This window comes from Rhagoletis pomonella, unplaced genomic scaffold (genome assembly GCF_013731165.1).
Source record: "Rhagoletis pomonella isolate Grant_MI unplaced genomic scaffold, Rhpom_1.0 Rhpom_scaffold_00018, whole genome shotgun sequence".
Lineage (NCBI taxonomy): Eukaryota > Metazoa > Arthropoda > Insecta > Diptera > Tephritidae > Rhagoletis > Rhagoletis pomonella.
Window position 1 is genome coordinate 232,506 of NW_023458572.1, and position 14,393 is coordinate 246,898.

The 14,393-nt window shown below is 38.5% G+C and overlaps 1 protein-coding gene across 1 annotated transcript; it reads right to left on the minus strand.

Annotated features, from left to right (window-relative positions):
* Positions 1-1,667: 1,667 nt before the first annotated feature.
* Positions 1,668-11,261, minus strand: LOC118749532 (the record flags this gene model as incomplete). The annotated part of the gene is given in 9 exon segments (XM_036484337.1): positions 1,668-5,864; positions 5,932-6,685; positions 6,748-7,379; positions 7,465-7,614; positions 7,680-7,901; positions 9,509-10,021; positions 10,097-10,611; positions 10,679-11,079; positions 11,153-11,261. Coding segments are annotated over 9 exon segments (3,357 nt in total), but the record flags the coding sequence as incomplete, so codon positions are not given.
* Positions 11,262-14,393: the final 3,132 nt, after the last annotated feature.

Sequence of the window (14,393 nt, forward strand, 5' to 3'; positions counted from 1 at the left end):
TTTTTCTCTTTTGTCCGCTTATTCACTTACTAGTAAAATAAATACTATGTATGTTGGTATGTATGTAGGTTTGCACTGCGTGTGAAAGATGTTGCTGGTTGTTTCTTATATTTTTCAAGTTTAAGTAGATTTGTTATAGTTTTCTTTTTGCATTTTTTATAAAATACTCGAACGTGCGAGCTTATTGAGAGAGAGAGAATTGTCTGTCCAACAACCAACAGTTTACTTGTTTTTAGCTCTTTTCTTGATTGGGAATCCGTTAATTAGTGAGTTTGTGAGAAAGTGTGTATTAGGGTGGACCTTAAAAATATCAACAACCGTATTTTGGTATGAGGCAGCTTTTAATTTGTCCCACGTTTAAAAAAAATAAATCTGCGAAAATTTCAAATTGGTAGCAGAGGTTGAAAAAGATTTAATTTTTTTTTTATTTAAAAAATTCTACTAAATTTTGATCAAAATTAGACCAATTTGAAATTAAATTTGGTCGAATTTTTGCGATTTTAAAGAGAAATTAAATCTTTTCAAACATTGGTAGGGACCCTTAAAAATTTGTTTAAAATTTTGAAATTCTCGTGGATGTATTTATTTTTTACGCAGAACAAAACTAAGAGGTGTCCCATGATGTTGCTATTTTAAGGACCACGCTAGTGTGTATGTGTGTGTGTGTGGTTGTTTGAGTGTATGTAAACAGCGAACCAATTTTTTTTAATTGTAGTGAATGCACTGCTCTGATATTAAATTTTGAACAAATGTAAGATAAAACTAATAAAAAATAATAATTAAAGAAAAATAGCTGCCCGAAATGTAAACAATCTTACCTCAGAGAATTCCTTTATTTGAGGAAATTCGTTTATTTGAAAATCATCTTATTTCTCATGCCTGTACACGCCTATTTACCTGTGTTAAAAAAAAAAAAAAAAATATTTTAATTTTTCCTCGCTTGGTAGTAATTGCAAAATTTTTGTGAAAATAATCGCCCTGTTTACCTATATTTAACTTTGAAACTGGAAATATTTTTATATTTTCTTAAGACGAATTCTGTTTTTGGTACCCTTTATAATGCAATTATGTAGTATCAAAAAAAAATATCTGTCACCATTTGAAATCTTGAAAATGTATTTAATTTGAACACTCAGCGACCATAAAATTATTCGCTTCGAACGACTCTTTGCCGCACCTTTTGCTTTCCTTTGTTTTTGTTACACACAAATGTTTTCAAAACTCTCATACATATTTCACTTAATAGTAATTATTTAGTGCTAAGTAAATTTTTTTTTGCTTGCATTGTTTAATAATTTTATTTTTAAATTTTCAAATTTTTTTCTTCCTTTGCCTCAAATGCTTTAACTAAATATTAGGAATACATTTGTATGTAGATAAGTATGGGTATAATTGTAGATTAGTTGTTAAAATATACACCAAATACACATTTATTTTTTTAACCTTTTTTAATTTTTTTTTTAGTTTTTTTAGCATTTTTATATCTCATTTTATTATTTTTTTATTAATTTCTTTTATTTTTTTTTTTAGCTCAAAACTGCTTAATACTAAGTAAATGTTGAGTAAATATTGTGATTAAATGCAACAGTAATTTGTTTTCTTTTTTTTTTAATATTCTTAGCTCTTTGCTTAGAAACAACAAACATTAAGCTTTTTTTCTACGTAATTTTTTTTTTCTCTGCAACTACATATTTATTCATGAATAATACATTTGCTTAGTTAGTGTATTTAAAGTGCACATACAATATTCAACAGACAATACATATACTTGTACATATATTTTCTATTTAGATTTAATTTATATTTTCTTTCCCAGTACTTTGCTTCCTTATTACTAGTTAATCGTGCTTCCACATGCCGCAGACGTCTCGTAGAATGATGGCTTATGATTTGATTGAATCCAGACTGCCGCCGCTAAACGGGGTTTTCAAGCGTCTGCTAAATGTCCAACATTGCTTTTCTTCATCCATCCGCGGTTTGGTTGCTTATTTGTCGGCAGTGTCTCGTTTTCGTTGCATACATTTTGGGGCTCGAGAGTTGTGTGTGCACGAAAGCCGAGACCGTGCGGTCGAAGGCCGCAAGAATAGCTGTCCTACTTATGTGGTAGGTAGGCACATAAAACATCATTCTACAAAAGGTATTGTCTTAACAAAAGTTTTTAAAAACATTTGTGTATTCTTCGTTATTCTGTCAGAGTAGTCGCGTCGACAAGTGACGAAACTTTTGGTCTTTTGAGACATTAAAAATGCTTTTGCCTCACTGAAGTAATTCGATTGCATTCCTAATGTTTTGGCAATCGGAAAGTGAGACGAATCCAGCACTATTATAGCCAGTGTTGCCAGGTTAACTTTTTTCAGACTTTCTTTAGCCTTTTTTGCCGCGCATGTTCATAAGAAAATTCGGACATGAACTTATTAAAAATAATTAGTAGACATTACGGATTATGACTACTTTTCTTTTTACTTTCAAAAACTGCATAGTTTACCATTCAAAAAAATAAAATGACAAAGCAAAGCACCATTTGTTTGAGAAAATGAGCTCTTAGATTTTGTTAAAAACAAGTACGAATAATCCTTTGTTGAACTGTGTTTTCGAGTAATTTCGTGTTTTCATTTTTTTTAGTTTGATCTGAGAATTTGCCATATTTAAAATGACAAAAGTTTTCTGTTTTTATTTTCGGAAACTGAACTCTGTGTTTTGATAAGAATGTTTGAAATGTTTATTTATAGAGAACCGATTTTTGCAGAAAAAGTCATCAATACGATAAGTACAGGATACAATTTTTCCTAACCTTTTTGCAAAATCAATTTAACTTCGGTCTTTGTGATAATCTGGTCACACTGATTATTGCTGCTTGTAACTAATAAAATTTATAGTGAATTCTTAAATACATACATTTGCAAGTCTTAGGCTTTCAATATTTAGTACCCATATTTTACTTTAGTTTGTATAAATAAAAAATGCAAAAATAGCTCAAATTTAATTTGATCGTCTTATCAAATATCTTACCATCGGGTAAGCCACATTCTCGTCTGAAATTTAAGATGATTTTCCTAACTGCAACTTACAGTGTTCGTCCAATATAACGAACATTCGGTTTAACTAGTTAATCATCAAAATTTTTTCATTGATGTTTCTCTATTACCAACGCTGTTGAATTTTAGTATACGGTAAATTGGTTTTTTGTTTTTAAGTTCGCACAACACAAATTTTAAACGGCGACTAAAGTTCTTGTTTCAGTTTTTGCTAATAAAATTAGTAAATTTTCGGTAACAAAATGTTCGGTAACGTTCAGCGGAGTACTTCAGGCCTAAACTATCGTCACATTTTTAAGTGAATTTTGTCAAAAAAAAAATACTGGGATTTTCGCTCAGAAACCATTTTGTTCACGGATTCAGAATCGATGATATAATCCAGAGATGATTCTAATGCCGAATGTTCGAGGCTAGTTAGTCTATGTCTTGGTTACTCGTAGAACGTAAAAAATTCTTAATTCGAGCTAATAGACTACATAAACGTTCGCCTTCAGCAACAGTCACTGGAATAAGTCAGAAGACTTGGAATGATGTGAAGTTATTAGGGGATAATGCGTTCGTCTTCAGTTTGGTAACTTGTTTAGGCGTTGGAGCGCTGGAAAATGCTGCTCCGTGAAAAGTCTTAAAGTATCGAATTTCTTCAATCAAGTCGATATTAGCGCCCACATCCTATACCTATACAGAAGTATGCTGTAGACGTCCTCTTGCTTGAACTGTGTCTCAGAATTTGAATCCACTACTTCTTTTGGTAACCCAATTTTTTTTTTCTCCGTCCTTCTTGAAATGTATCTAAGGAACCAACGATTTATCCTTCAATTAAACACTTTATATTGGCGCTTCCACATCAGTGGCTCATAAAAAATGTTACTCCGATAGATAATTTGGGGCCGAGTTTCGAACCAAATAGAGGCCAACAAAATACCTTCAAACGATTTCATATGTGTTTTAATATCGTCAACGTCTGATCTTGTTTGAGCGGCCAGATTCATTAGAATAATAGTTTTCGTAGTTTCAATCCTTTTTGGTCAGAATAGAAAGTTTTTTTCTCTTTCATTTCATAGGAGGCGCATCTTTTTTCTTCATTTCAAGGAACACAAAGTTTTCATATTGAAGAAATTTTATTATTTGTGTTATTCAAACCTGCCTGGTTTTAACGTTATCTGGTTAAAAATTAAAATTCTTTAGTGTATTTTGTTTTTGTAAACTGAGTTAAAAATGTAACCACATTACCAGATAATCTGATAAAGAGGGCGGTTTTAATACCCTAATTTTATTTCATGATTTATCATCTTTTCAGTTTTCAAAACTTGATTCCCTTTTTTTCTATTTTATTCATTGCGCGGGCGTCTTGAACACCCTGAGCCCTTCTCAACTGGCGTGGTTAAGCCAATGGCAGTTAAATTTGCGTTATTTATCTCCATAAAATAATTTGGTTAACATTAAGACACCAATAACTTTGATTTAATTGGCAGTGGTTAAAAAATAAAAATAATAAATTTAAATAATAAAATGTTCGATTTTCCAAGTAAAAAAATCAATCGGTTTAACGAGTTTTTTGATTTTAAAAATTATGCATACAACATAAAATTCGTTAGATTGGACCACCTTACTTTAAAGCGCTGCAATTAACGAGAAATATTTTCAAGCCTTGTAACAGCTGGTGATTATTTCATTCGCACTTCAATGGCAAAATCACCTTGACTTCAAGTTTTCTGTGGATTCTAAAAAATGCCCTCAAGCTATCAAAACTCATGTAACCACATTGCTGCAAGTCATGTTAATAAAAGCGAGGTAAATATTACAACAAAAGCTTTGATTTGTGTCAGAATTTGCTCTTTCCCTTTTTCAGGTCCTTTTAACCTCTTTTTAATAAAAAAAAAAATATCAGCAATAAACAATCCACTTGGAGAAGTTAGCGTACATCGACCTATTAAGGCAGCCGGTTCTTAATTGCCCTTTATCAGAAAATTTTTCAAGAAAGCGCTATTTAAGACCAAGGACCAAAAACGCCCTATCCCGGCCGTCGATATGTACTTATAGCGTTAAGCAATGCATTCCACTTTTTATTTATTTTCTGTTAGATTTGATACCCGTTTTTATGGCTGCTTGCTGCTTGGTTTGTGTTTTGTAAATGTGTGTGTTAGACGTCTATAAATATTATGGCATTAATTAGCGGCTATTTATTTCTCATTTATATATTGTTTTGCTTCTTTACAACGTGGTTTTTCAAGACCTTTCCAATTCCTAGTGTAATTACGTATGAATGCGTGTGCGTGTTTGATTTATCTGCCTGCAGGGAAAAATAAATTTGTGCAGAACGATCTGTGGCAATAGCTTTGCTTTGTGCGGGCAAAACAAAAACAAAAGCGCCCGCTCTTCTATAGCCTGTTTATATCAAATATCAAGAAGCAAGTACACATTTTGAATTTCAGTGATCGCGAACTAAGAAAATAAATCACCGAATTTTACATATATGAAATAAATTATCCTGAAAAAGTTTAAGATTCGCGAATATATAAATTTTATGCGCGAATAGAATGGTGTTGTCGCAATGTGCTTCCCTGCACGGCACTCCTACTGTCTTATATTTTTATCTATACGCAAATCTTGTAAATATGAGTGCTTAGTTGAGTGTGTGCGTGTCTGTATGTAAGTAGGTGTGTGCGTGTGTGTGTGTAAATTTGCGATGCAAACAAATGTTATTTCTTTTGATTTTTCTTTTTTCTCAGTATTTTGGTAACTATAGATTTGAAGAGGTTCTGCTTTATTCATAAATACCCGAGCGTAGCATAGGTCTTTACAAATGTGCCATCGCTGGTGGTTACGTTTCTGTTAAGGAAAAATATAACAAAGTCAGTTCAAATTTATCATTTTCATCCGAATTCTGATTACTTACTCATCCTCCCAGGGGCACACCGCATTGCGGTCAGCTTGGTTATTCCTGCCACCACTGGCCTCTGTCGTCGCACCACCTGCCGCCGATGTGCTGGCCCTCTCTTTCTCATCTACGGAGTGTGGCTTTCTGCCATCTACGATGCGTTTCTTACGCCGTTTCTTTACCTCCTCTGCGATAACTGGCACTATAGTTTCGACAATCGCTGGCATAACTGTTTCGGCTGTTGGTGTTTTTGGCAGCTCTTCCACTTCAACCATTGGCTCGATCTCCTCGCATGGCTCATCGTCATCCACCGTATCTATATCCATTTCGGCTAGTGGCGCCATAGACGGTGCCGGTGTCGGTGCGGGCGGTATATAGCCAGCTTGTGTGTCGGTGTCTATGATGTCGTAATCGTAATCCTCCTTGTCGTCGCCGTCGAACTGCAGACCTTCTTGGTACTCGTCGGTAGTGGGTGACAGCTCTTCTTGGGTCTCTTGTGCGGCTGCGATTTCCTCTTCCATGCGCAGTTGCTCTTCCTCCTCCATCGGACCGATAGGCGGTGGGGGTGGCGGTATCATTGAGACGGCCATTGGCATTGCATCCGCAAACATTTGTGTTATGTGTGCTTGGGCCGCAGGCTGCACTTCGAAGGTGTTGAAAAGTGGTGGAAGCGTTTGCTCCGCTACAGGCGTTACTTGCGTGGAATTTCCAAGGCTTGGTGTGGGTGTCTTTTGAGTTTCGCTATCGGAGGCCTCTGCTTCGGTCGGTGCTTCTGAAAAGATATAAAATTGCGTGTGCACATACTTTTTTTTCTTTTGTTTGGTTACAACTAACCTGCGCCTGCGTCAGTTGCAGCTAGCGGTTCCACCTCCTGATCAACTTGTATTGTTGGTTTTGGCAACTGCGGGCTCTTTTCTTCCTGAACGTCGAAACTTTCTATAAGCTCAATTTGCACCTCTTGCACCGGCACCGCTACATCGGATTCGGATATAATTAAGCTGCCATTGTCACTGTTGCCACTTCCACCGCTCTCTTCCGCGCCACACAACAAATCGCTGTGTGGGCTCTCACATGAGACTAGCTCAGCCGGCTGATAATAAGTGGGGACGCTGTCATCTGGCGGTGGTGGTGTCACCTTTGTCATGGGTGGAGGTGTGGGAGTCGGGGGTGGCAATGCTGACATTTCGGAGGCGGACGATTCGCTGTTGCGTTGCGATATCGCCAACTTGTTGAGTTCCTCTTCGATTTCCACATCCGATATGGAAGGTGGATCCTTCGAAATAGTGCCAGAGGAGCTGCTAATGGCGGTCGCCGTGGCAATGGTGGCAATGCTTTGTGTGAGCAGCGGTGGCGTTGGCGTTGGCAGCGTGGCGTCCACAACACTTTGACTGCCCACGGTGGGCGATGGGGTAGACGATGTCTTCGCAGATATGCACGTCTGTCCATATTGGTATTCTGCTATACGACTTTAAGGGGGGCAAGAACGAAAAGTCATTTAGAAAATACCTGCAGTTGCAAGTTAACAAAAAAAAAAAATAGCAGGAAACTTACGATGGCGTGAAGGACATCGAAGCTCTTCGTTGTTCGCTGAAGTTCGGCACGAGACGCTTACTCGCTTCGCCGCTATCGACGGTGTTCTGATGACGTATTCCCAAATTGCGTGGCAAGCGATCCGAAACCTCGCTGATATCCGAAGACGTGCTGTGATATAATTTTACATTTAGTAGTTTCGAACATCAATGCGGTGCCTATTTGCAGCTATTTACCTGGTGAGACGCTGTGTGACCGATTTGGCTACTTTGCCACTAGTAACGGCAGGTGCACTCTCCTGCTCCCACGGACACACGGACAACTTAACTTGGGATGGCTGAAGTAGTGTCGGTGCTTGTGTTGTGGGTGGCTCATCAGAAGTTTCCCAAGGGCACACTGCACTACTGGACGTTTCGACGGTAGTCTCTAGTCGGGCGGGCTTCGCCTTGGATGTCTCTCTACGGAGTGATGGGAATCGTATTAATAGGGAGCGCCCAGAATAAGTGAATAAGCACATTTAGCAAATTTTTCATGTCGTTTTAAATACAGATAAACATTTGTACATACATACATATTTACAATACAACAGTTAGAGTATCTCAGATAAGTGTTTAACTTAAAATCCAGCATAGCAACGAAAATGCAATAAATTTCATGGGCAAAAAAGTGAGATTTATTTTGAAAGAGTGTTAACGCGGAAAGTTAGCTTGATTTCACAGGACTGAGACTGAATTAGGAAGGATTACAATTAATTAGCACAGAGCCATAAACAATCAATTCAACACAGAGCATGAATAACGTTGAGTTATGAGCGCGAAGACATGATGAACAAATATACTTAAATACATACAGAAGATAACAAAATGAGCAAAAATAAATTGGAATTGGATATGTATGTAGTATGTAGTTAGTTCCCTTATCAGGAGAGTGGTTAACACAACACGCCAAGTTTGACAACAACGGTAGTTCGTTAGATTTGTAGAGCAACAGCAACAGCAGTTGGGAAGCAGTGGATAGATAGTAGTTAAGAGTTGTTCTGAAATGCTTGGTGGTTTAGAGAGAAAATAACATCTTACTGATGGCAGCGTAAATTGTTCGTTTGGCTGTCGGGATTTCCGAGTGGCGGAGCCTGCGTTGCTACATCCGTGACTTGCAGTTGCGGCATGTCCCCCCTGTAAATGGCTTCACTACTGCATATATTCCATATTCGCGAATTGTATTCGGTATGATTTCGTGATTAATCCAGTTTTGTTTTGTAATTTTTTTAATTAAATATTTTAGTAGGTGTAATGCGTTTGAATTGTGTTTCGAACAAAAAGTTGTGTATGGTAATATGCGAAAAAGAAAATCAGATTGAAAATTTAAATGTATGTAGAACTTTTATCAACGTAACGAAAAAGCGTTTTAAAAGAGGCTTTATTATTTTGCAGGGACCGCATATAACAGTTATTGATGAAAACTGTTATTAAAAAATTCACTATTTAGGAAATTTTCTATAACTAAGTGGCACATACCAACCGATTTCTTTTTTTCACCGATAATCAAATTTGAAAATAAATTTTTATTTGTAACTTTTATGCAAAATTAAAAAAAAAACATTACTTTTAATTTTTATTTTATAAATCCAAAATAACAATTATTTTTAATTTTTATCTAATTCACTTCCGAGTGAATTTCATTTCCTGCCAATTAGAATTAAAAGCGGATTAGATTGAAATTCACTCGGAATTTGGATTTATAAAATAAAAATCAGAAAAAAATGTTTTTTAAGGAGTAATTAAATAAAGGTCAAAAAACATTTGTTAACGAGCGATTCTTTTAATAAAATTTGTAACTGTTACGGTCCCTGTTATTTTGTCATAGATATGTTACTGCGTTTTTATTTAGCACTCAGTTTTACTTAAGTCATTTAGCTAAAAATTTAACTGGAAATTATACAAAATTATTTACGAAATATTGCAGAAAAAGCAACATCTAACAGAATAGCACACCTGACTATTTATTTGCTCAGGTCAACGACTAACTTCGACAGAGTCCACTAAGTGAGCGTACGCAGCCAACTTACCTGTAGGGAATTTCACTCAGATTGCTTTGCGAGTGCGAATGTGGCACTTTGGATGTGATGTCCTTATTTACGCCAATCACAGCCAGCTCGTGTGCGGACCCGCTGAGGCTGCGGTCGCTGCCACGCCGTCGTGCCAAATTTCCGGGCGGCGGCGCTTGCATCATTGAAGAGCACACACCACCGCCGCCAGCATTCTTTGTAGTTGTCACGCTTCCAAGATTCGGTTGGCTGGATAGCGCGGCAGTCATCTTCTTTTTGCCGGCGCCGACGCCACCGAAGTTAAAGAAGCGCTTCTTGTTTTGCAACGGCTGCACACCAGACTCCAGAAGACGCTTGTAGTGATCGGAGCGTATGAAGCGCGGATAGCAGTCCTTCTTTAGCAGCAGCATGTAGATGTGCTCGGACGCGGAGTCAAAAGTAAAACGTGAGGGATTTTTCAGTCCTTTCAGTACACTTTCCATCGTTTTGCCGTCAATGTTGATCTCGCATGGTGCGCCCGGCTTCAGAAACTCTCTGCGAAAGAAATTATGAAAATTTTAAAATCTCAAAAAAAAAATGGCTTCGTGTGTGTTGCTCGCTGAAGCTCACTCGTAAATTTCGTTGACCTTGCGCGCAACCTGCGAGTGCGCTGAACGCCGCAACCGGTTAACTGCAATCCAGAAGCGTATATTCTCGTGCGAGTACTCCTTTTCCAGAAAGCTGGTGAACTCCTGCAGGCCAGTGGGATCGGAAACCAGCTCCTCGATTGAAATCGCCCAACGTTTCACACGTTTCTCCGTGGGTGCATCGACGAAACTGTTGTTCAGCTGCCAAAAAGTGGTGTCCTCCGTAACCCATGGGTTCGACGGCAATACTGGCTGGAAAAAGAAGTCATACTCGGCGAACGTCTCCGAATAGGCGACCAGCGATTCGCAGGCCTGAGACATCTTCATGCGCGTGCGATTGAGTGACTTGCGGAGATAGTCCACCTCCCGCTGCACATCTTCGATAGTCTTCTTCTTGTTCGGCTTGGAGCCCAAACGATCACGTGACGGTATGGGGCATGGCTCCAGGGGAGTAAACTGGCCGGGCGGTGGACGGTGTACACGCCAATAGGCGCGTTCCTATCGATAAAATATTAGGGGTATTTGTGAAAAATTACATAAATTCTGCAATACTACACGCGCTTACTTGTGAATCACTGACGATCTTGTCACCCTTCTTTCGCTCCTTAGCCAACCGCGTCTGTTCCTCAGCCTGCATTGAAATGAAGTCCCATTTACCTTTGAGACTCTTGTGCAGCGATGCTAAGGCTTCAGCCTCGTACTCCTCCAATGCGTGGCGTTGTTTGTTGCGCAGTGAACGCTTGGTCAGGTAGATGGCATACTCTACATTGTCGGGCGCCTTGTGCTGCCAGGGCCAATAGTATGGTGTCTGAAAGCGATATAGTGAAGAGTCATCTTTGACTGCGAGTGATTTGGTGTCATGAACGGGAAAGAAATAGCCATGCAAGCAAAGTTGGTTGGCTATGTTTAATGCTTCAGACTCCTCACAAAGCAAACGGTCCATCAGCCACTCGACAAGATCATAGCCTGGAAAGAGAAAATTTAATTCCAACTCGATATGAGGCAGAAGGTGTGGAATGTGAGAAAGAGAAAATCCTACCCATAAAGGCAGATGGAATATTGTTGAGGAAACCCTTCTGCATGCGCACCGGCACGGCTTTTTTATTCTCTCCATAGTCCGTCTGCATGGCGCGTACGATCGTCTCCATCTGCAAAATGAACAAGATGATGAAATGAATAGAACAAAATATATATTGAGGTCCAAATTAAGAGATAGTCGAAGACTAAATAAGAAATAGGAATATTCGCGCTATTCTATTCGCGCTGTTCTATTTTCTATCCGGATTTTATTTTTCTATTTAAAAAATGCCGATTTATTTGCCAGCCCTGCCATTTATGCTCTTCGGTTTAGATTTTGAGAGTTAAGAAAAGTACTTTTTGGGCTGTCCTTGAACTCGCGACGTTATTTGGACAGCGAAAGTAAGAAGTCCTTTGAGTGCAAGAGGCATACCAAGCTCAGTATAACTAGTGGAACTTTGCAACGGAAACTAACAACATTTGGCTTGACTATCTTCAGGTTGAAATACCTGATCGTTATGCTTATCAAGAGACTCAATTGGAATTGGTATCTTCCTAAATAGTAAAGCAAGGCAGGTCACGCAGACCGACATATTAAAGACTTTTTTGGGAGGTGTGCTCTGAGCAAGACTGTTTCAACTGGGCTTTGGTATCGCGGCTAGAATGAACTCTGATTCAAAATTTCATACAATCGGCAAACGCAGTTCAACTGCGATATCTGATGGGATGGGCATTTTCCCAATAGCTTTGTAAGCCAGGTATCAAGTAAACAATGCCTGAATTTTAGAGAAGGTCTCAGTGAATACTAATCCGGTTGGAAAGTTGACTACAGTGGGGCAACGAACTGCTAAGAGAAACAATGCAGTTCATTGAGCTGAATTACCAAAACTGCATTGTGGTTGGGGAGTCAGGTTAAGTTAGTTCAAATCTTGACTAGTGGGGCTCGTTAGTATAAGGACTTCAAATGACTTTCAGGCTTTCATTTGGCAGGATCTTTGCACTTTTTACAAAATTACACTTAGATCACTGTTCTTTCTTTCAATTTCAGTTCCTGCCTATTATCGCTTATTATCTATCGACGTCATGTCACAGCGTAATGTCGCTCACTTACTTTTCAAGTAACTAACATACCACAAAACGGCTTCACTACCACTACTGCTGCCAACTGCAACATGAACGCGTCGAGCGCATCAAAAGCACAAAGCAAAGTCGCATATGGAAGACATACCAAAATTATGAGTGAGTACGTACCTATTTACACACATACATATGTATGTACATATGTATCCAAGTACTCGCATGTACATACATACATACCAACATAATTGACTAGCGGTATGCCAAGGAAGCATTGCTGCGCGCATAACTGCTCAAAATCAAATTAATTAAGTTTCAAGGATTTTTTTTATGTTGCAGCAAGCGCGCAGAAGAAGCAACGAGTTACGGCAAGCACCACACTCGCATAGTTGTGGGCTGTCGTTCAAGTAGTTACATAGCTTAGTTGGCATTGGTATTGGGGTACGAGTAACCAACTATTGGTTTGATCGGCTGTTGTTGGTGCTTCGACTTGAAGGCTCAACCTAAATTTTTAAATCAGCTGTCAACGTCAACATCAATGTCGCTGGTGAAATCCAATTTGTGAATATTCTTTCTTGCATTGTGAGTGAGGAGGACAAGGTCATCTCATCGCTGAGTGAACGAACGAGGAGCTCGAGTGTACTCACACACACACAAAAAAAAATAAAATTTTTTATTTTTAAACTAACAAACATACATACATGTAAATATGTTAGTATGCATTTATACGACATCGTTAAATTTTCAGTTTAGGCGGCAGCAGACGGGTGGAATGAGGAGAAGGGCAATTGTTCGTAAGCTAAAGGAAGCTGCTGGATTTTTAATTGATCGATAATGCAATAAGTTGGTAATTGAAATTTGAGCAATTATTAGCTGCATAAGCTGGTTATATGTTAGTGCAATGATTGTGCCGCTTCCAATGTACATAATTTATTTTTTGACAGTCATTGAGGTGTGGAAATACTTTGAGCAAATAAAGATGGCGGGAGAAGACCGATTTTATTATAAAATATAGATTTTGGTTGGTCTCTGTATCTACTTTAATATGATCAGTGGAAGAGTATGGTTTTAACTCAAGTAAAGATTAAAAAGTGGTTCCAAAGTACCCAGTTATAATGCGTACCAAATGTTTTTGGCAAAGCTGGAATACAAATGTAGAAATGGCGTTAGAGCTCGAAAATCATTAACTTTGACGATCTGATTACATAGGCATGTTGAGGATAAAACATCGGAATTGGTGGCGAGAATTCTCGGCTCAATAAGAGCTGATCGAAACCAACAGCAGCTTGCGATAAAGGTGCTCGTAAACGATGAGAGTTATTCTCATGAGAGTGGCGCCATGTTTGTGTGAGTATGGGCGTTTACACGCACATCAATTCTCACTGGTATTTTATTCGTTCTCAAGAGAACATTTCCGGTAATAAAATTCTCATTCATTCTCATGTCTGTTTACAGGAGGAGCTCACATGCGGTCATGTGTGAGCATAAAATATGTAATAATATATGAATTTACTTATGCATGAAAAAACAAGTAAGGACAGTGCCGTTTTCGGCTATACTTCATACCTTCCATGAGCATCAGAAAATTTTACTTCAACCGACTGGAAGTGGAATTAGGAAACTGTGTATGGCGTTGTAGATGAAAAAGGTATAAATAAATTGTGCTAGCGAACAAATTAAACATTGCGGTATTAATTGGTGCTTTATTAAAAAGACTTGGGGATTATATGCCGACATGAGCTCTCGTAGAGCCTCAAGCTGAAACCGCCTTCAAACAAAATATTTTTCTTTTTTCATTTCATTTCTGGACCCAGGTGGAGTTAATACTGCACGACAGCCAAGGGTTGTGTCAGTTAACTGGCTCACTCCCATCCATACCGTTGATATATCGCGAATTCTAAAATTGTAAGGATAACATTTATTAAAAAGGCGCCGCGCCGCGTTTTACCTCCAAGTCAGTTGTGGCTGATAAATTGGCCGGGCAGACTATCATTGAATTAATCTCTGCTGGCATGGACGATACTATATACGAGTTCGAGTTGGTAATAACTGATTCAGAGAGCGTTATCCGAAACCGCCGTGCTGCAAAGTTATAAAGACCTGCTGACCTGTAGCCGACCGCGGGTCGATCGAAGGAGCTTCTGCAGCCGGTTAAGCGACAACTCTCGCTTCTGGCAGAAGTCCCC